Source organism: Peromyscus maniculatus, chromosome 10 (assembly GCF_049852395.1).
Source record: "Peromyscus maniculatus bairdii isolate BWxNUB_F1_BW_parent chromosome 10, HU_Pman_BW_mat_3.1, whole genome shotgun sequence".
Taxonomy (NCBI): domain Eukaryota; kingdom Metazoa; phylum Chordata; class Mammalia; order Rodentia; family Cricetidae; genus Peromyscus; species Peromyscus maniculatus.
In genome coordinates, this window is record NC_134861.1 from 86,850,095 (window position 1) to 86,871,142 (window position 21,048).

The 21,048-nt window shown below is 45.1% G+C and overlaps 2 protein-coding genes across 9 annotated transcripts in view; one reads left to right on the top strand and one right to left on the bottom strand.

Moving 5' to 3' along the window:
- Positions 1-21,048, bottom strand: part of G3bp2 (G3BP stress granule assembly factor 2) — a 77,850-nt gene that overhangs the window by 22,900 nt on the left and 33,902 nt on the right. For 2 of the 8 annotated variants that reach the window (XM_076546627.1, XM_076546623.1), the window contains exon 1: positions 5,606-5,739. The exons of 2 other annotated variants lie outside the window; for them this stretch is intronic. The gene's annotated coding sequence lies outside the window, so the exon portion shown is untranslated. 4 more of the 8 variants (XM_076546630.1, XM_076546626.1, XM_076546625.1 and 1 more) reach the window with 4 other exon arrangements.
- LOC121832539 (uncharacterized) lies at positions 4,799-6,824 on the top strand. The gene is made up of 2 exons (XM_076545643.1): positions 4,799-6,127; positions 6,590-6,824. The coding sequence occupies exon 1, from the start codon at positions 4,799-4,801 to the stop codon at positions 6,029-6,031; it is 1,233 nt and encodes a 410-aa protein (XP_076401758.1). The 3' UTR covers positions 6,032-6,127; positions 6,590-6,824.

A 21,048-nucleotide genomic window follows, 5' to 3' on the forward strand; every position in this document is an offset into this window, starting at 1 on the left:
TGAAAAGGCAGAATAAAATTTAAAATGAAATTATGGCTTCATTAATAAAAAATGGCAGTGTATACAATGAGCAAAAGAATAAAATTAATTTTAAAAATCCACTACAAACAATAAATTATTATTAGGACAGATTTGAACAGAAAAGATAAGGTTCTCTAAAGCAAAATAGTTAGTTCTCAGTAATTTCAGAGAGGTCTCAAATGCCTCTTCTCCATTGCTCCACTACTAGTATAAAATGGCTAGCTCTTCAGAAAAGCAAATTTTAATTACAAATACTTGGCCACAACTACTAATGCAACTATTTGAAAGCTTCAAATTTCAGAACCTTCCAGCTTTCAGACTAGAGATGTTTAAGTCTATGCATAGTTCAAAATCTAAAAATCCTGCAACTTCAACACTTAGGATCCCAAGCATTTTCAAACAAAAGGACCTTTGATATTGACACAGGGTGTCACGTAGCCCAGAATGACCTTAAATTTCTGACCTGCTGCTTCACCGACTGAGAAGCAGATTATAGTGCAACATCCCTACACGCAGTTTATGGAAGCAGGGGATCAACCCTAGGGCTTGCATGTGGTAAGCAAGGGCTCTGTATTCTCAGGACCCTTCAATCTCTAAAGGCATTAAAACACAATAAAAAATTCACTCACTGCAATGCAATCAGTTGTGTGAAATTCATGTCATTCTTTGGTAGTTATTTCAATGCTTGGAGAGAAGAGGCTAAATAAATATTTGTGGAGAAGAAATCATACTTATTAAAAAAGAAAAAGGTCAAGAAAACACCTCGATAAGGAGGAAATGCAGACAAACTGCCAACCTTGGAAGGTTATACATGTATTTTATTCATGGAAAGAATGTCTCCAACTGGCTGCAGCCTGTTCACCAGAAACTGCTATCCCAGACTGCCCATGCTTAGCCCCAGCATATCTCCACGGCAGGATGCTCACTCCCACTCACTCTGCAGGGCTCACACTCAGGCCAAGGCCCATTCCCACACTAAGACTAGACCCCATTTTAAAATGACTACAACACTCGCCACACACTTTTAGGACAAGGAACTCAGATTTGTTGTGGCAGACAAGAACCACAGCAACAGAAATAGGAGGGTATGGATAAAGCAACTTCTGTTCTCAACCCTGAAGATAAGGGGGCAAGCTCTGAAGGACAGAAGCTAAAAATGACCAACCATTAAGAAATGGTTTCCTGCTCCCACAACCATCACCCCTTCTGAGACAAGGTCTCTCTGTGTGGCCCTGGCTGCTCTGGAACTCACTCTGTAGACCAGGCTAGCCTCCAACTCTCATCTGCCTGGCCCTGCCTCCTGAGTGTTGGATTAAAGGCCCACGCGCAGCCTCACATTATGCTTGAGTTTCATGAGTACCCCACACTTCCTTTACCTCCTTGAATAGTGAGGTACTAACCTCATTTACAGACAAACGAAACTGACAGAAGGCCAAGAGATAAAGGCCCTCGGTCTTCTTCATTCCAACAACAAGAATTCTGTGTCAGTAGCATGATGTTTTCATTATTTACACTCAAGAAAACTTGCTTTGGACCTGCCAGGTGTGGCCATACACACCCAGCACTTGGCAGTCAGAAGCAGGTGGTTCTCTGAGTTCAAGGCTAGCCTGAGCTATAAAGAATAGAGTTCCAGAACAGCCAGGGCTATATAGAAAGACCCTGTCTCAAAAGGGGAGCGGGGTGCAGCATAATGTGAATACATCTGTGGACAGGAAGCTCACTGTAGATGGCCAGCCTGGTCTACATGGTGAGAGCCATGACACCGAGGACTGCCACACAGCCAGTCTCAGGAGTCAAAACAGAAAGAAGGAAAAGAACGAAAAGAAAAAAGGTAAATTGCTTTGGAAGAATCACCCACAGGATCAAGAATAAAAAGAACTTTAAAGAGTCCACCAGGTGTGGTGATGGCGCATGCCTTTCACCCCAGCACTCAGGAGGCAGAGGCAGAGGATCTCTGAGTTCAAGGCCAGCTCAGTCTACAGTGCGAGTTCCAGGACAGCCTGGGCTGTTACACACAGAAACTATATCTGTGGGGTTGGGGGACAGACCCAGACTGACTTACAGGCTGGGTAGTGGCCCACTCCTTTATCCCAGAACACAGGAGGCAGGAGACAGATCTCTTGAGTTCAAGGCCAGTCTGATCTAGAGTTCCGAGTCAGCTAGGCCTACAAAGTCACTGCCTCCAAGGCGGGGGTGAGGGAGCATGATGTTAACTCACTATTTCTGTGGGGCAGCATACCTTTCTTAATGGGTGGTCACTTTGGGCTTCTGTCCTTCAGAGCTTGCCGCCCCCTTAGCTTCAGGGTTGAGAGCAGAAGTTGCTTTACCCATACCCTCCTATTTTTATTGCTGTGGTACTTGGATCCAAGGTCTGCCACAACAAATGATCTCTCTTAATTCACTATCAGCCTGGTCTACAGTGAGACCCTGTCTCAAACAAAACAAAATGAAAACCACTCAACTTTAGGGGCTGGAGAGATGGCTCTGTGGTAAAGAGCAATATTGTTCTTTCCTCCCACCACCCACATTTGGCAGCTCATAATCCGCCTGAACTCCAGCTCTAGGGGATCTGACACCTTTTATACACACATATACACATGCATGTACATAATTAAAAGTAGTAAAATAAGCTCTTAAAACACTTTACAGTTCAATTTTCACGCCAAGTATGGTGGCATCTACCTCTAGTCCCAGCATCCAGGAGGCAGAGGTAGGATGCCGCCATAAACTCCAGGCCTGCCTAGGACACACAGTAAATGCCAGGCTAGTTTGGGCTATACAAGGATCCTGTCTCAAGAGACTGAATAAATACAATAAAAAATAAAATGTAAATCCAACTTCCAGTGGGGGAAACAACAGAGAGCAACACAACATAGTAAGAGATATTTCCGTTAGCACCCCAACAATACAGGGTAGGATAAATTACCAGAAATTACATGATTAAAATAAACCAATGCACAGAAAAAATTCTTTTGCTAAGAGTTTGGAAAGAAACGCTGGTTTGCTTTACTGTCTACTCAGCACACATCTGAATACGCAGTGAAGAGTAACTAGGCAAACTTACTATCTTTTTGCTTGGTTTTTTTGAGTCTTTGAAACGGGGTTTCTGTGTTCCTGACTGTCCTAGAACTCGCTCTGTAGCCCAGGCTGGCCTTGAACTTACAGAGATCTGCCTGTCTCTGCCTCCCAAGTGCTGGCATTAAAGGTGTACGCCACCACCGCCCTGCACAGATCAACTGAATTCCACCCACTTTCCGTTCAGAAGCAATCCAATCTGTGCTTCAGTGTAAATGCTGAAAAGATGTCATTTACCACCGACATGTGAGTATCTGTAAATTTCCAGTTACTGATACTGAGTTTTTGTTATTTTAATTTCTAAGACAAATATAGCTAACATTCCCTGCTGCAAACAATGCCCACCACTTCTTCAAAACTAGAACTTGACTAACAATCCAACTCCTTGGTCACTAAGTTAACATTCAGTCTAGCTTTTAAATTTGCAAGAGGTCCCCAGGCCAAAAGCTGAACAAGAAACTGCATTCATCATCTACTCAGCTGTGGCATTCCCCTTAAATGCAGTGAATGGTGGCAGGATCTGTGTACTTACAATGCACCTGGAACCTGCAGGGCAGGCTCTTAGCAGAGTTCACTTCTAAACTACCCAATGACGTCATCATCTGCTCCTCCCATAGCCACCCATTCTACAAGCGGTTCTAGTTCACGCCACTTAGGAGGCTTGCTTTCACCATCATTAGGATTTCAATTCTAGTTTTCTGTGTTTTGTTTTCTGAGACTGGGTTTTCTCTGGTGTAGTCCTGACTGTCCTGGAACTCTGTAGACCAGGCTGGCCTTCAACTTAAGAGCTCTTCCTGCCTCTGCCTCCGAAGCTCAATTAAAATCGTACGCCCACGCCCAGCAATATTTCAATTCTGAACGTTCAATAACCTAAGCCACCAGGAAATACATCTGAAACCCTTCTCACAATTGATCTTTCACAATAATTTGTACACACTGAGATTAGATGGGAACACATGGCCTAAACGGTAACGAAGGGACAACATCCTTCAGTCCTAAGGTCCAAACTGAAACAATTTGGGGGCGGGGGGGGCGGGGGGGGGGGCGCGGAGAGACATAAACTCACTATGCAGCCTAGTTGGTTTGCAAGTATGGAGACCAGGCTCCCTCGAACTCAAAGATCTACCTGCCTCTGACTTCTGACTTAAATCCGGGACACTGGGCTTAAATCTAAAGACCAGAAAGGGACCACTGAATTTGGTAAAGGCGGGTGTTTAACTAGAAACTTTGGTTCACATGACTAGGGCTACATTAACTGCCAAATATGGACAAGAAATTACTATCCTCATCTATTCCAGTGCGTCCTTTTAACTGTAGTTAATGGTTCCATGATCCTGGTACTAGCAACAAACGAGGTATGGTGTCTTGAATCTAAAAACCAGAAACCTCAACTCAAGTTAATAAATAGCACAACAATCATACCCGGAGGGAGGGCGGCAATTTTCCTTGATTCAGCTTTGGTGCACGTGTTTTGTTTTTAAGGAGGCAAAAGGCAGCTCCTTATACAGTCGACTCAAAACCAGTTATAGCTTAGGAGTATAAAAATTGTGAACACAACCCTATAACCCCAAAGCAACATAGAGACACCTGAAGAAATCTGCTCTTAAGAGACCCAAGAAAACCTCGATCAAATTCCACTAACAAAATCCACACCATCTAGGGAAACTTACATCCTTCTCCCCTCACCCTCTTCAAAAATATCATGGGGGGGAGAGAAATACCCATTCCCAAAGCACTCAAACGTCTTTTTTATTCCTGGACAACTGGAGATCGCCTGCAGAAAAAGGACGAAGGAGACTCGCTCGTTACAGCCCTAGTATCAGAACATGTTCGGGATAATGGGGGGAGGAGGGGGGGGGGCCTCCGAGCACCCGGCAAGCGGAGCGGCGGCCACCTTCAACCCCGGATTCAGTTTCCGGGCACAGAAATGGTGCCCGGAGGCCGCTACTTTCGCATCTGCGTCGCTTCTGCCTCCGCCGCCGACACGGCCTCCCTTCCCCTCCCCCACGGGCGGGGCGACGACCGGGAACCAGGGCCGCAAACAAGCGGGGGGCCCGGCGGGGGTGGGCTTCTCACCCTGAAACCACCTCTGCAGAAGCCCACTGCCCCGCTCCGCGGCGTGGCGCCCGATCGGCGCGCTCCCGGGGGCTGCGGCGGATGGGGTCCCGCCGAGCAGCCTCAGCCTAGCAAGCCCCGGCCCCACCTGTGCCCTCCTCTGCACCACGCGCGCGGGTCATCGCCCTCCCCACGCAGCCTCCCGCTCACCTTGCAGGAAAAGGGCTCGGCTCCGCACACACGCAAACGCACTCTCGCTGGCGTAGGCAGCCGCCGAGAACAATGTTTCTGCCGCAGCAGCAGCAGCAGCAGCACCACCACCACCACCACCACCACCACCACCACCCAGGACACCGAGCGCACACAACTGGACGGTTGCCGCGAGCCGCGGAGCGGAGCGAAATGTCCCCTGCCGACCACCACACCGACCGCCCCTCTCGGCCCCCGTACACACCTCCAACCAACAGCGGCGGCGGGCACGTCGCGCGGAGGTCAGGCGTGTCGCGGGATCGGCCGCGGCAGAGTCTCCTCCCTCAACAAGCCTGCGGCTTCGGGATCGGCGGAGAGCGGCGAGCTCGGGCCCCTCAACGCCACCTCGTCCCCGGAGCCTGGGCGCTGCTGCAGCGAGCTACAAGACCACGGACGTCCCGCCCCCTTCGCCGCCGCCCCCTCTTATTGTTTTACCCCTGCCGAAAGGGCCGGGGAACCCCCCAGAACAAGGCCAGCCAATCAGGCATCACTTTGGAGAGCTGGACCCAACCTTCTCGCGTCCCTTCTGCGGAGCACGCGCAGAACGGCGCCGCGCTCGCGCACCCGGGCGTCCGGAAAGCCGGGGAAGCGGAACCGGCCTCGAGCCCGGGGCGAGGGCCCGCTGCCTTGACGTCACAAGGAAGCCGCCTGTCTCGGGCCGTGATGCTGGAGCCTCCCTTGCCCCTTTCGGGTGGCGCGAACGAGAAAGCTGGCTCCCCGCTGAGCGGTATCTTTTACAAAAGGATGTTGTTCCGGGTGCCTTTATTCGGGTGCTGAGAGGGAGGGGATTTAGTCATGTCCCTAGACTAGGTGTCTGCAGGTTTGCTGCCTTAGAGGAGAATTAAAAGGCAGTTTTCAACTCTGGACTGTAAGCACACCTATACTGCTTAGGAGCCTGTTCTATGAAACGGAGGTTTTAATCTTTCCAAGTCAGTGGCATCCAGCTAGTTTAAAAGGGTGCTGAGCCGAGGAGTATGGAAAAAATACGACATGGGCTGTATAGATTTGTGTCTTTTGTATAGCCTTGGTGGTTTCATCCTTAAATAGAACTAAGCATTTACAAGCGAAGGCTCAAAGGCTTGAAATTAAAAAAAAAAAAAAAAAAAAAAGTCACTATTACAGATTTAGGCCTCTGGGACTTAGTCATGGACACTATACTGCCTCATGGACCTTGACTCATGGGAAAAAGAACCTCTGTAGACAAGATGTTACTTTACCACGTATAGATCTGGCAGTGTTTTCAATATTAAGAGAGTGGAAGAAATTGGGAATGAAGATAGGAAATGGTGATAAGGCACAGAAGGGCAATTGGAAGAGAATAGAAACATCTGAACCAAGCACAAATGCATCATCAGTTTCCCCTCACAGTCCTATAATGGCGATTTCATTGTATTTCCTAAAAGCAAAAAAGGTTCACAAACGGCCATGCTGGTATTTGAGCCTCCAAAATCTACACTGGCTTTACTTTGGATTGCTTAATAATTTTATATGCAAAATTTATGGGCAGGCCATCACTTATTAAATGAATCTGAAATGGTTTTCCTTAATGCACTACATATGCAGATTACCCTTCAAGTCCCAGGCACTCCTCTGATTATTACATGAAATCACTTATGTCTCACAAAAACCCAAAGTAGTTACCTATTTGAATGCACACTTTACAGATGAGGAAAGTAAGGCTTATGAGGTCTATTTCCCAAGGACACACACTTATTACTCATCTCCGCCAGTCATGGAGGGGCACGCCTATAATACCAGCACCTGGGAAGCAGAGGCAGGGGGGATCACTACAAGTTCTAGACCAACCTGGTCTACAAAGCAAGTTCCAGGCCAGCCAAGGCTACATGAGGAGCCTGTGTCAATCATAAATGTGATGATTCCTCGCTTCAACAGAGCAGTCTGCATTCACAGCCCACACTCTTTAATTGTGAACTACAGAACACTGCTATTATTAACTGCTAATAGTTCAACTGTTTCCAGCTACATCTAGTGCTTTTTTTGTTTTGTTTTGTTTTTGATGTGTAAAGGTAAGGTTTCTCTGTGTAGCCCTGGCTGTCCTGGAACTCACTCTCTAGATCATGATCACGCTGGCCACAAACTCAGAGATGGGCCTGCCTTGGCCTTCCAGGTACTGGGATTTAAGGTGTGTGGTACCATTCTAGGCTCCATGCAGTGTTTTTATAAGTATTCTTTATCTGGTAACCTGGAGTAAATATGGAAGATCTTGAGAGTGGGTGCCGGGCGGTAGTGGTGCATGCCTTAAATTCCAGCACTTGAGAGGCAGAGCCAGGCGGATCTCTGTGAGTTCAAGGCCAGCCTGGTCTACAGAGTGAGTTCCAGGAAAGGTGCAAAGCTACACAGAGAAACCCTGTCTCGAAAAGAAAAGAAAAAAGAAAAGAGAGTGGGTCTCAGACCTTAATGTTCATCTGAATCAGATCTGGGCTTGTTAAACCACCCCCCAGCCTTTCTGACTCTGCAGGTGTGTGAGGAAGCCAGAGATTTGCATTTCTCACAAGTGCCCAGGGGATTCTGCTGCTGGTGCTCTAGGAACCCACATTACCACTACTGCTATGGCAGAGGCTGGCAGACTTCACCAAAGAATCTGCTGCTGTCTTCATCTCCCCTCCTTTTATAATCCTTCAAAGCATAAAAAAAAATTCTCAGCTTAGCTCTAGGCCTGTACAAAAGCAGGCCTCAGGAACCCGCGCCATTAACCACTGCCAATAAATGGTTACTGCTTTAAAAAAAAAAAAGATCCAGCTACCCTCAATTTTAGTAAATTGCTCTAACCAATTCCCACAAGTAGCTAGCATTTGTTATTTCCTACAGTCTCTCTAGTCTGTTCTCTGAATACCTCTGCATTCTGGTAGTCTTTGCCCAGGGTTGGGCCAGGTTCATCTTTCCACGATGTAGTAAGAGCCTAGTTAATCTCTCGGCCTTTCAAAATCACAATGAAGCAACCACTGTCCCCATGGACCAAGCAGGGAGGTCAGTGTGAATGATACTCAGTGAAGAGGCTTGGGCCAAACATCCGTCACCCTTGATTTCACTCTTTTATCAGACCACACACCCAATGTGAGTGCATTTCTGCTCCCTCTGCCTCCGTTTATTCTAGAGTAAACACATCACTGCTTCTGCTACTGTCATGGTTCAGCCCTACTGCCAACCTTTTCTGCCTGGTTGTCATACCTCCACGTAATTCTATTATAGCTCATACCTCTCACAAAAGACAGATCTTTTCTCGTTTTGTTTTGTTTATTTTTCCAGACAGGGTTTCTCTGTGTAGCCCTATTCTGGAACTTGCTCTGCAGACTAGGCTTGGCCTCAAACTCAGAGATCTGCCTGCCTCTACCTCCCCAGTGCTGAGATTAATGGTGTGTGCCTCCACTGCCAGGCTAAAAGCCAGACCTTTCACAGCTACAAATCAGATGGCACTTCCCAAACCTCCTAACGGCAATACTAAATTGTAATTCCTTACCAAGGCCTACTAGGCTTCCCTAATACTATCCTGAACCTATTAATTCTACCTTTCTTCCATTTCTCTCATGCCATCTCAGCTCTACTCATATGCCTAAGTTCCCATTACAAGGTCTCTGATGTGAACCTTTGTCAAAAGTTTGAAGAAGAAAAAAAAAATCAGTAAATTGTTATCTGGTGATTCCCAACAGTATCCAATATTACTATGCCCTTTTCCCTTTGTAATTAATAATCATCTGCTTTGAGGTTATACTTTGAGACTGTGGTAGTTTGAATGAGAAATGTTCCTCCCTCCTAGGGTCATGCATTTGAACACTTAGTCACCAGCTGATGGCGCAGTCTGAAGAGGTTATGGGGATGTGCAGTCTTGCTGGAGGAAATGGTCACCAGGGAGGGCTTGGAGGGTTTATAGCCTCGCCCCAGTTCTAGTTTGCTGACTCTGCCCCTGAAGATGTCATCTCTCAGCTTCCCAACCCTGCCTCCGTGCCTGCTGCCATGCCTGCCTATCACGATGGACTCTGATCCCCCTGGAACCGCAAGCCAGAATAAACTCCTTCTATAGCTTGTATGTGGTCATGGTGTCTTAGCAGAGCAACAGAGAAGTAACAAGTACAGATCCATGCACAGACTCCTATACCTGCACCTACCACTGTGCCTTCTTTGGGGCACCTAGTTTATCTTTGTAAAGGGGGAAAGAGTGCAAGGGTCTGAGCAAAGACTGATAAGGAAAAGAGGAAGTTGAGAACCATGTAGCTATAGCAGGTATGCTGGCACATGACCAATCCCAGCACTCAGAAGGAGAAAGACCATGGGTTGGAGACCGGCCTGGGCTACGTAGAGACCATGTCCTTAAAAAAACAAAAAACAAACAAACAAAAACAAAAAACAAAAAACAAAAAGGCTGGCTCAGTGATTAAGAACACCAGCTTCAGCCGGGTGATGGTGGCGCACACCTTTGATCCCAGCACTCGGGAGGCAGAGCCAGGCGGGTTTCTGTAAATTCCAGGCCAGCCTGGTCTACAGAGCGAGATCCAGGATAGGCACCAAAACTACACAGAGAAACCCTGTCTCAAAAAAATAAAAAAAAATAAAAAAAAAAGAACAGGAGCTTCTCTTCCGGAGGACCTGGGTTTGACTCCCAGCCCACAAATGGTGATTCAGAAGGCAGTGCATATATGTGGTACATTACCACACATGCAGGCAAAACACTAATACAAATAAAATAAAGATAAAAAGCTTTGAAAAAAAATAGCTTCCCCAAACAAAAACTTACACGGATAACTAAACCATGCCAATTAAGTGCATACTGGAGAGAAGTCCAAGGAAGGGGAAGAATGCTCCAGGAGTTTTAGTCTGGACAACACTGAGAAGGTAAGAACAGAACTTCAGTGAATGTTTTCTTAATCCACATAAACAAAAGAAATAAAATATAACATATATGCTACTTCAATCAAAAATGTTCTGATCTAATGCCAGTGTGCAGGCAGGCCTTGGACCCCCAGATCCTAAGAAGACAACAGTTATGGCCGTTCCTTGCCCCATTCTGCTTCAGCTCAGGACACTTTCCACTTCCACCATTATCTACCATCTGGTAGGATCTTCCCTGTAAGGGTTCTGTCTCACCTACTCTGCAATGCTGCATGTCTGCCATGAAACAGAAAATATAAATAATTAACAGGGCTAGGCATACAGCTCAGTAGCAGAGCACCAACCGTGCTATATACAAGACTTTGGATTTGACCCCACCTCCCATTACATAACAACACACACACACACACACACACACACACACACACACACACACACACACGGTGTAATCAATGAATAAAAAAATAAAAAATGTTGATACTATTTGGCAGATAGAAATGAGTTATATCTAAGTAGATACATATAAATACATATAATAAATACATTTTAAAGTGATATGTATGAGAGAAAAGGAGTAACGGGATCATATTTATTTCCCTTAAACCATATAAGCTGGCCATTGTTTTCCATTAGTACATAAATAAACTTAATTTTTCCCAATGGCTAGGCAGGTTAGCTTAGGTAATCAAATAAATTAGAAAATTAGGATATAACCAAAGTAAAGCTAAATATTTGCACATTTTTGCCACAAATGTCAATCATGGGACTAATAAAACTTAATGAGAAACCAACATGAACATCTAATTGATAAGAAACAAAAACATAATCAGCCATATAAAAGGATGTGGGGGGGGGAGTACATAGTATTAGTCAAACCTATGGGGAGAATTCAAGACGAATTCATCCCTTAAAAAATAAAAATAAGTGGGCGGTGGGGGCGCACGCCTTTAATCCCAGCACTTGGGAGGCAGAGCCAGGCAGATCTCTGTGAGTTCGAGGCCAGCCTGGGCTACCAAGTGAGTTCCAGGAAAGGTGCAAAGCTACACAGAGAAACCCTATCTCGAAAAAACAAAACAAAAAATAAAAAATAAAAAGCTCTGTGAAGTGTGTATGTGTTACACACACATATCAAAGCTCTAAATGTAAATATTTAAGAATACTCTGTGACATTTTTGTTTCAATCTCAAATCAAACATGTTTATGATAACTTTTTTCTTCTTAGTTTTGTTTTTTAAAAACTAAGGCCTCTGGGTGGTGGTAGTGCATGCCTTTCATCCCAGGACTCAGGAAGCAGAGAGTTTGAGGCTAACCTTGTTCTGGTACAGCCAAGGCAGTTACACAGAGAAACCCTGTCTTAACCAAGCAAAAAATAAAAAATAAAACAGCACCCCACATAGCCTCAGCTGGCCCCAAACCTGTTGTGTGGCTGGGGCTAGCCTTGACTCCTTCATCTTCTTTTCCCTGCCTTCTGAATGCTGGGATTGTAGACATGTAGCACCACGCCTGACTATGATATAATCTCAAATCAAAAATATGGTAAATCAGGTTTCTATGCAGTAGAAACATATGTCTTTGACTAGCTTAATGTTTTACTGCACCTTCTACCTTTCTATTGTTAGTCATGCTACTTTCAAATAAAACAAAGCATCATCTTAGTGCCCAAGGCAACGCAAAACGGTAATTTCTCATTCAGAGCTCTGACTCTCAAAGCAAACGTGTATCCTCTAACCACACACGCCAAACCAAACCACTAGATCACGTAAGTAGCGAGACAAACCAAGTGAAAATAAGAGAACCAGACAATCAGATTTTAAAAAACAGCCCAGATTAAAAATGGCCAGTGTGAGAAAAGACACCTAAGGGCCAGAAAGACAGCTCAGTAAGGAAAGGCACTTGCCACCATCCCGACAGACCTGGACTTGATTTGATCCCCAGCACCCCCATGGTTAAAGTGGAGAACTGACCTCCACATGCGCATGGGTATAGTGGCATGCTCTTACACGTATGCACACGTGCACAAATATATGTAATAATAACATTTAAATCAGAGACTCTGTCTCCTGTCACCATGTCATGCCTCACATGATGAAGTGATAAACTTCCACAGCCTTTGAGCAAGTCTTCCTTATTGGGAAAAAAAAATTACTGGAGAATTCTAGACTTTCCTTTAGTGCAGCTGGCTTCTTTAAAAGGCCTTTTAAGTTCATGGAGAGGTATTCCTTTGAGAACAAGAGAGGAGAAAGCCTACAATGGCCTGAAGAGAGAATCAGGTACAAACTTTTCCCTGTAGTCTTTCCATCCAGTTCCTCTCATTAAGGCTGGGTAGTCTTTTCCTCTCCGTTTCATTATTATATATAAAACATGCCACACATCCAGAAAAATACATATAATATCTATACTACCCACCCATTTTATACTTGCTTCAGCTCTTAGAGGCAATCATGACCAAAAACCAACCTACCAAGGAATAGATTATAAGATTGCCAAAACAAGTCATCTGGATTGGTTGAGTTTTAATAGACTCTTCAGGAATCAATGAGGCCATGATGACAGGTAGAATTACCCCAGGCTGAGTGATATAAGAGACAATATGATCCTGGAAAAGTCTAACTTAAGACAATATAAATAAGGGAAGCATCCTCTGTGCTGAGTTTCCCGGAGTCCAGAGAAAAATGCTGTCGGTGTTTTTCTTACTCATCCGCCAAAGCCATTACTGGGCTACAGGCATGTTTCCATCTTCAGGCCTTACAGTCCATGCCTCAACATTATCCAGCTCTCCTCTGACTTCATGCTCACCATGCACTGTGGGGACCTCATCAGGACATAGTTTGTTTATTGGGAATTTGTGAATGGAATTCTGGCAGTTCCTTAATCAGGCCCTATGGATTAAGTTAGTGTCAGAGAATACTGCTGAGCCAGAGTTCTCAGGGAAGCAGGAGACTGCCTTGGAGAAGTCAGAGCTGAAGAATCAATTCTCACTGAAACACAAAAGTGTGAAGCACATGGTCAGACGCCATCTTCTGCTCTAAGTGGTTCTGTGAATCTCACTGGGTCAGTTCAAGGATGGAATTCAGGGTGGATGAGAAGATTATTTATAGTGCTTAGCATGGTCCCTGGTAAGGTGTTCATTACATGTATGATTCCCATGGTAAAAACAATGTAAGCCAGACATGAGTCTGTCTCCTAGTACTCAGAAGGCTGGGGCAAGAGATCACTTAAGCCCAGTTCAGGAGAAGCCTGGGTACAGAGCAAAAGTCTTGGGGGGGGGGGGGGGGTAAAGAAGGGTTGGGAGAAAGAACACAGGGAAAAAAGAAAGCATTATCAGGGGACCCCAACACAGTTCTGCATAAAGTCAGACTGCATAAAAACAGTATGCATAAAGAGGGCTGGAGCAAGTGTCCCTAGCCTCTCCTGTCTATCCCCTAGTCCCTTTTGAGGTTAAATACTTGGGTTTGAGGGCAGAGTAGAGAAACCATGGTGTGTATCTTAGGCAGAGTCAAATTTACTCATCTCTCTCAGTAACCAGTCTGTAAAACCTTTCAAGACAGTAAGAACCAAACTGCATGAAAAATACGGGGCATCCATCAGCAGACAGGAGGTTAAAAGACAGCAGCCTCGCCATGAAACTTCTGACTGGAAAAACACCTCTCCACAGAGATCAGCCACTGGGCACAGTGACAGCACAGCCTACTTTCTACCTCCAGGCCAGCTTAGAGAGGAACACAGTCAAGCATCCTTTGTTCAGGGTCAGAGCAGCCCCATCTCCCACCTGTGTGTTTCCAGGGTAACTGCTTCCTTATTGTCTGGTGGCTGAGCTGGCTGGGGTTCCATGCCTGTGGAACATTTATCTCAGCAGAAGTAAGAAGGAGGTTTGGGGTTAAGGCAGGAAGCTCCCTCTGAATCAAGATGTGCCCTATCTTTCTCATCAGACCATAAGCCTGGCTTTCTAAACATTTAGACTGCATCCTCTTGCCTCCAGACAGCCACTCTGACTCGCTGTACATGGCGCGCACCTGCTCAAAACTGAGCGAGACTCCCATTACTCTTCTCTGTGTAGCTAGGCTTTAGTGATCCAGTGAGGCCTCACCCTAACTCCAGACACATGACCCCAAGTTACCTACTCTTGTGGTGGTGACCTGAAAAGGGAAACAGAACCGAAAGTAACAGACTGCTTATTTCTTGGGTAAAACATGTTAACATGTTGACAGTGTTAGAAGCAAAGGTTTGCAGTGTGGGGGTTTTCTCTTCTTCTTCTTCTTCTTCTTCTTCTTCTTCTTCTTCTTCTTCTTCTTCTTCTTCTTCTTCTTCTTCTTCTTCTCTTTTTCTTTTTGTTTGTTTGTATTTGTTTTGTTTTTGTTTTTTTGTTTTTTGAGACAGGGTTTCTTTGTATAGCCTTGGCTGTTCTGGAACTCACTATGTAGACCAGGCTGGCCTCGAACTCACAGAGATCTGCCTGCTTCTGCCTCCTGAGTGCTGGAATTAAAGGCGTGTGCCACCACCCGGCTTTGTTTTCCCTTCTAATTAATAAAAAACTATATAGAATCCAAAAGACTTTTAGTACCTTAAGTAAAAGAGTAAGAAGAAAATTGTGAACTTTTCTACAAGAAGTAGAGATTTTTGTTGCTGTGGTTTTTGCTGTTGTTTTTGCAGACAGGATTTCACTTGTGGAGCCCTGGCTGTCCTGGAACTCACAGAAGTAAGGAGATTGTAAAGCACTTACTAGTAAAGATGGTAGCAGGGCTGGTGAGATGGCTGAGAGGCAGAGTGCCTCTGTGCAGGCCTGACGGCCTGAGTTCGATCCTAGAGCCTACATAAAGTGGGAGGAAACCGGTTCCACAAAGTTACCCTCTGACCTCCACACACTGGCTCCAGCATGGACCTTCCCCCGAAAATAAGCCAATATTTAAAAAGATAGAGGTTCTAGGTTGCTTAAGTGGATGTATTTCTTTTAACAGTGGTTTAAACCAAATGTTTTTCAACCCAAAGGCTATGCATATTTGAGGAGTTTGTAAAATCACAAACATCTTGCATATATATATAATTATGTGTCTTTTTTTTTTCTGAAAGGGTACATATTTCATTGACTCCTAAAACATATCTACAACCCAAAAGGTTATGACCTAGACTGGGTATGTGGCTCAAGTCAATAGTGCTTGTCTAGCTCAGGAAGCCCTGAGTTTTATCCCAGCACTACATACACAGGTATGGTAGCATGCATACACAGGTATGGTAGCACTGCATACACAGGTATGGTAGCATGCATACACAGGTATGGTAGCATACAAACACAGGTATGGTAGCACATGCCTGCGATCATCAGAAGCTCGGGCATCCTTAGCTGCATAGTAAGCCTAAGGCCGGCCTGATTGCATGAGGCCAGGTGGTCATGGACTAGACAGCAGTCTTCATTGGGTAACAAGTGCATGGTTTTCTTGTTACTGATAAGATACAGTCCCCAAAGGGGAAATATGCTTCCTGTGAGGTAATCTTAGAAATCCAAAATAAAAAAAATTTTAAAAAAGGACAGGAAACATCATAAACAAGGTCCTATCCACTGGGGGAAAAAAAGCCAGGGCTGGGGTTATAGCTCAGTGGCAGAGTGCTTCCCTAGTATGATCAAGGCCTTGGGCTCAATCTCCACCACCACCAAGAAAAAAAAAAAAAGAACATCTAATGTAACATACACACAGTAAGATTTTAAAAGGATAGTCTAGTAAGCATATGCTTAAGGACCCTGAAAGTTTATAAAATCTTTATCTAAATCGCTTCTATTTACTAATAGACTAAAAAGTCGGTGGGGCACTCTGTACAAAGCTGCCTGTTTTCCCGCAAGGATTATTTAACCAAATCTACAGTTTGGAAAGGGGGTAATGATGTACATTGAGCTTCCCTCCCCACACAGGGTATCATGTTTGTTGTTTGTTTGTTTGTTTGTTTGTTTGTTTGGTTGGTTGGTTTGTTTGTTTGAACCAGTGTCTCACAATGTAACCCTCAATGTCAATGGTCTGGAACCTGCTATATAAACCAGGATGGTCTCAAACCAACAGAAATCCAGGACCTGCCTGCCTCTGCCTCCTAAGTGTTAGGACTAAAGAAGTATGCCACCATGCCTGGATCATAAGAGGATTTTTAAAAGAAAAAGAAAGCAGAGCATGACGGCTCCAACTGTAAATCTAGCACTCAGGAGGCTGAGGCAGGAGATTATCAAGTTTGAAGCTAGGGGTCTGAAGAGAAGGCCCGGTGTTTAAGGGAACTTGTTGTTCTTCCTGAGGACCTGGGTTTGATTCCCAGCACCCACATGGTGGTTCATAATCATTTGTTAACTTCAATTACAAAGGATCCTTTGCCTAGGACACCAGGCATGCACGTGGTGCACATACATACATGCAGGTCAAACATTCACACATATACAACAAAATAATCTAAAAATAAAAACATGAAGCCGGCCAAGGCTACATAATTCCAGGTTAATGAGAGCTATAGAGTAAAATCTCATCTTGGAAATAAAAAGTCATGACATAATTAATCCCATTTATTAATTATGTGTTTTCAAAGAATGTATACACTAATAGAAAAGATGTATTCAAAGAAGGACTCTAATATCAGTCTAGCATAATATAGTTCACGACAGATTTGAACACAGAGAAGAAATGATTTTATCCATCTAGACACTCAGAATTGCTGGAAGGACGGCATTTGAGCTGAAGTATTAATGGCTTGGCCTGTACTTTTTGATGGATTACTCTCATGCTAGAAAAGTATTCTGGGGGCCGGGCGTTGGTGGCGCACGCCTTTAATCCCAGCACTCGGGAGGCAGAGCCAGGCGGATCTCTGTGAGTTCGAGGCCAGCCTGGGCTACCAAGTGAGCTCCAGGAAAGGCGCAAAGCTACACAGAGAAACCCTGTCTCGAAAAACCCAAAAAAAAAAAAGAAAAGTATTCTGTCACTGGGCTATGTCCCCAGGCTTGCGAGCTGTCTTGCAAGACAGAGCCAGCCAGAAAGTACACAGCTTCACAATCACTGCCCAGGCCTAGGCTACAGCCGCGGTGAGCTGGCAACCACAGCCTGGACTGCTGCCAGATGCAGCTCAAATCGGGTCCCAATCTTCAGTAGTAAGTACCGTACCTCAGAAGGGAGGAGAGGCCTAGGAAGAAACGTTTTTTAAGCATTCCTCCCGTGGACATATCACAGGAAAACATCTCATGCAAAACCCACTCCCATCACAGAGACGAGCAAGGCTGGGCCCGTCCGAGGACAAATTACATTTCCTCCCTGTTCCTCTCTGCACACTGAGAAATGCATGGCTTTAAGCATTTGGAAGCAGTACTTCTGTTTCTCACAGAACAGGGGGAGGTCTGGTGACAGTTCTTATAAAAGCAGCATCTTGAGGAACAACAGCCAATCAGAAGGCTGAAGAAGAGGGTGAGCAAAATGGCTGGGCTGGTAGAAGCACTCTGCGCAAGCCTGGGGACCCCAGTTTGAGCCCCTCTGGAATCCGTGTAAAAGTAGAAGGAGAGAGCAGATTCCACCAAGCTGTCCTGACTTCCACACATTAATTGTGACATGCTGGTGCCCACTGCCATCTCCCCCCACCCCACAATAAAAATAAATTAAAAAAATGAGATCTGTAGAGGGATTGTTAATTCCTTCCCATTTGCTTACAGATAATTTTTCCAGTCACGCCGGGTATGAGGAGTAAGGCATCATTGCTAAATTGATGGGTACAGAGAAGTAGTACCCTGCGAAGGAGCATATTCAAGGTGCTGTGTGTTTTATCATCATGGAGTCCCTGCTGTCTATGCTTCCTCTCTGGCTGCTAAGCCAAGATACTCTTACAGTAACAATAGAGGCCCATGAAGGAAAAACTCCTGGTCGAAAGAATATTGTCCCTGGCCTTGGTAGCCTCCTAGTATTCCAGATAGACGAGCCCAGCGATTGTCTGAGGGACAGCTTCTCAAAACGGGGGACCACTCCTAGGAAGGTGGGCTCACCTAAAGCCATGTTAAAGAGATAGGTAGGATAATTACTGCTTTAATGGGATATTATACTTTTCTTTCCCAAAACTCCCACCCCAGCACATCCCTAGAGGCTGCCATGAGTTACCATGGATCCACCCACCTTTCTCAGTCTAGTCAGGACTTTTCCATAGTTGGTTGGTTTGTCTTGAACTCACAGAGCTCCACCTGCTTCTGCCTCCTCCCAAGTGCTGGGATTAGAAGAAAGCACCCCCACTGGCAGACCCTGTTTCTCTCTGTTGGACGCTGGCTAGAAGCCAGGCAGACTTGTTCTGACACTTGAGCTCTCTTCCTCTGTCCCCGAAGCTCTCCCCGAACCACAGGACTAGGCTACTTGTTCCCCGTGTGTCTGACCTCCATGCCAGCTTGTGGCATGGCCTTTTTTCCTCCTTTTCCATTCTCCTCCTCCAGGCAGCTGCCCAGGTTTACAGCTTGTCTACCCCTGGGGATTTCATTTGAATTCTAATCAAACTGTCCTCAAGCTTCTCTTTGAGTCCACTTTATCTTTTATTAATGAGACAACCCCAAGAAGGAACCCCAATTCCTCTGGCATCAAGACTGACCTCCCACCCCTTTCACCTGCAGCAAGCAGCTAAGGCTTACTTTGGGGAAGAGGGCACAGCACATCACCTGAAACCCTGACCCTGCCGAAGCCCCGCCCCCCAAGTCCCCTAATAGTCAAATAGGTTAGCTAAGGTCTGAGTCATAAAACGTCCCTTGTCCTTTGTCTTCCAGGACGAGGTTGCACTGTCCACCAAACCAAACGTGCAGGTCTGAGGAGAGGTACGCTGCCACAGTTAGGAAGCATTTTCCTTGCTGTTTGAGAATGGCAGTTCTGAAGAAAGAAGAAACGGCTAAGAAACCTAGGAGGACATTAGATGGCATTTTTGAACATTTGGTGGTAACTATTGATATAAATAATTCATAAAATAGATTATCCCATTTTCTTGTAGATGTCAAAACACCACTTGACCTTTAGCTATACATTTAGTGTTAAAAAGTCTTAGGCTAAAAAACCAAAAAGGTTATCTACTATACTGAATAGTATATGTAAAGAAAAAAATAGGTTGAAAAATCACAAACTGTTCACAAAGACATTGTGAGAAGACATTGTGAGAATAAAACAACCCCAGAAAGAAAGACTCAGATGAGTAATACAACCCCTTCTAGCTGGGAGCTGGTTGGAACTTGTGACTCTTAGCAAATCATTATGAACTTTATACTGTCATTCACTTTTAAGGTCAGGTTTAATTTTACATGCATTGGCCTCCATTTTTCACTTTTCATTTTCTTTTCTTTCTTTCTTTCTTTCTTTCTTTTTTTTTTTTTTTTTTTTTTTTTTTTTTGGTTTTTCGAGACAGGGTTTCTCTGTGTAGCTTTGCGCCTTTCCTGGAACTCTCTTTTGAGACCAGGCTGGCCTTGAACTCACAGAGATCCACCTGGCTCTGCCTCCCAAGTGCTGGGATTAAAGGCGTGCACCACCACCTCCCGGCTCATTTTCATTTAGAATATATTTCTAAAAGAATTAATAACATCAAAAAATCATGATTGCTCCAGGTAAGAACATAGACACATCTCACGATGTCGAGTAAATGCAGCCAGACACAGAATGTGCATGATGTGCACACCTTTAATCCCAGGAATCCAGAGGCAGAGGCTGGAGGACCTCTGTGTGTTCAAGGCCAGCCTCATCTGTACAGAATTTTAGACCAGCTAGGGCTAAGTAATGAGACCCTGGAGAGACAGAGACTGAGACCCAGAGAAAGACAGAGACAGACAGACAGACAAGACATACTTTATAATCCTGTTGGTATAAAGTGCAAAAGAAGTAGTGGTCTATGATTTCATGAGTCAGAAGGTACCCTGGAGCTGGGCACAGCGGGGCTCCCCAGGTGCTGCTAGAGTTTGGATCTAGATGTTGCTTACATGGCAGGATCAATTTGCAAAGTTTCATCCATATGTCTTGTGCTTTTTTCTTTACACAGGTTAGACTTCCAGAGAAGTAAAAACTACATAAAACTAGCCATGGTGACACACACTTTTAATCCCAGGACTGTACAAGAGATAAGCAGATCTCTGAGTTCCAAGCCAGCCTGGTCTATACAGTGAGTTCCAGGGCAACCAGGACTACACACTGTGACCCTGTCTCAAAAAAAATAAATAAATAAATAAAAAAAAAAAAAAAAAAACTTGCCCCAAAACAGACAAACAAAAAACTACATAAAAGTCGCAAAGGTCACCACGAGGCCTGCATCAGTGAGGTGTTTGGGATGAAAACCAGCTTTAGGGGGCTGAGGATGCAGCTGGCTCAGGGATAGAATGCTAGTCCAGCAAGCAGGGGCCCGGGCTGGATCTCAGGATTACAAAAACAACAAGACAAGGCCATTAGAATGTGAAATAGGAGAATATAGAGATGCAAAGTAGATCAGTGGAGGCTTAGGCTGGGTGGGGTAGGATAGCAAGACTGCTACCTGAAGCGGACCGAGCTTTTGAAATGTTCTGATTTCCTATTTATTTATCTGTGAGCATGGGCCTTATACATGCGAGGCAAGCAGGCCACCGACTGAGCCACACCCCAGCATCCCTGGGGAGTTGCTGCTGCTTCTTTTTCTTTTTTGAAACAGGGTTTTTTACCTGTCTTGGAACTTGCTACATAGACGGCTCTGTCCTTGAACTCACTCATAGAGAACCAGGTAGTTCTCTGCCTCCCGGAGTACTGGGATTAAAGGTTTTCACCACTAGGCCTGGCCTGGGGGTTCTTTTGGAGTAAAAAAAAGAAGAAGAAGAAA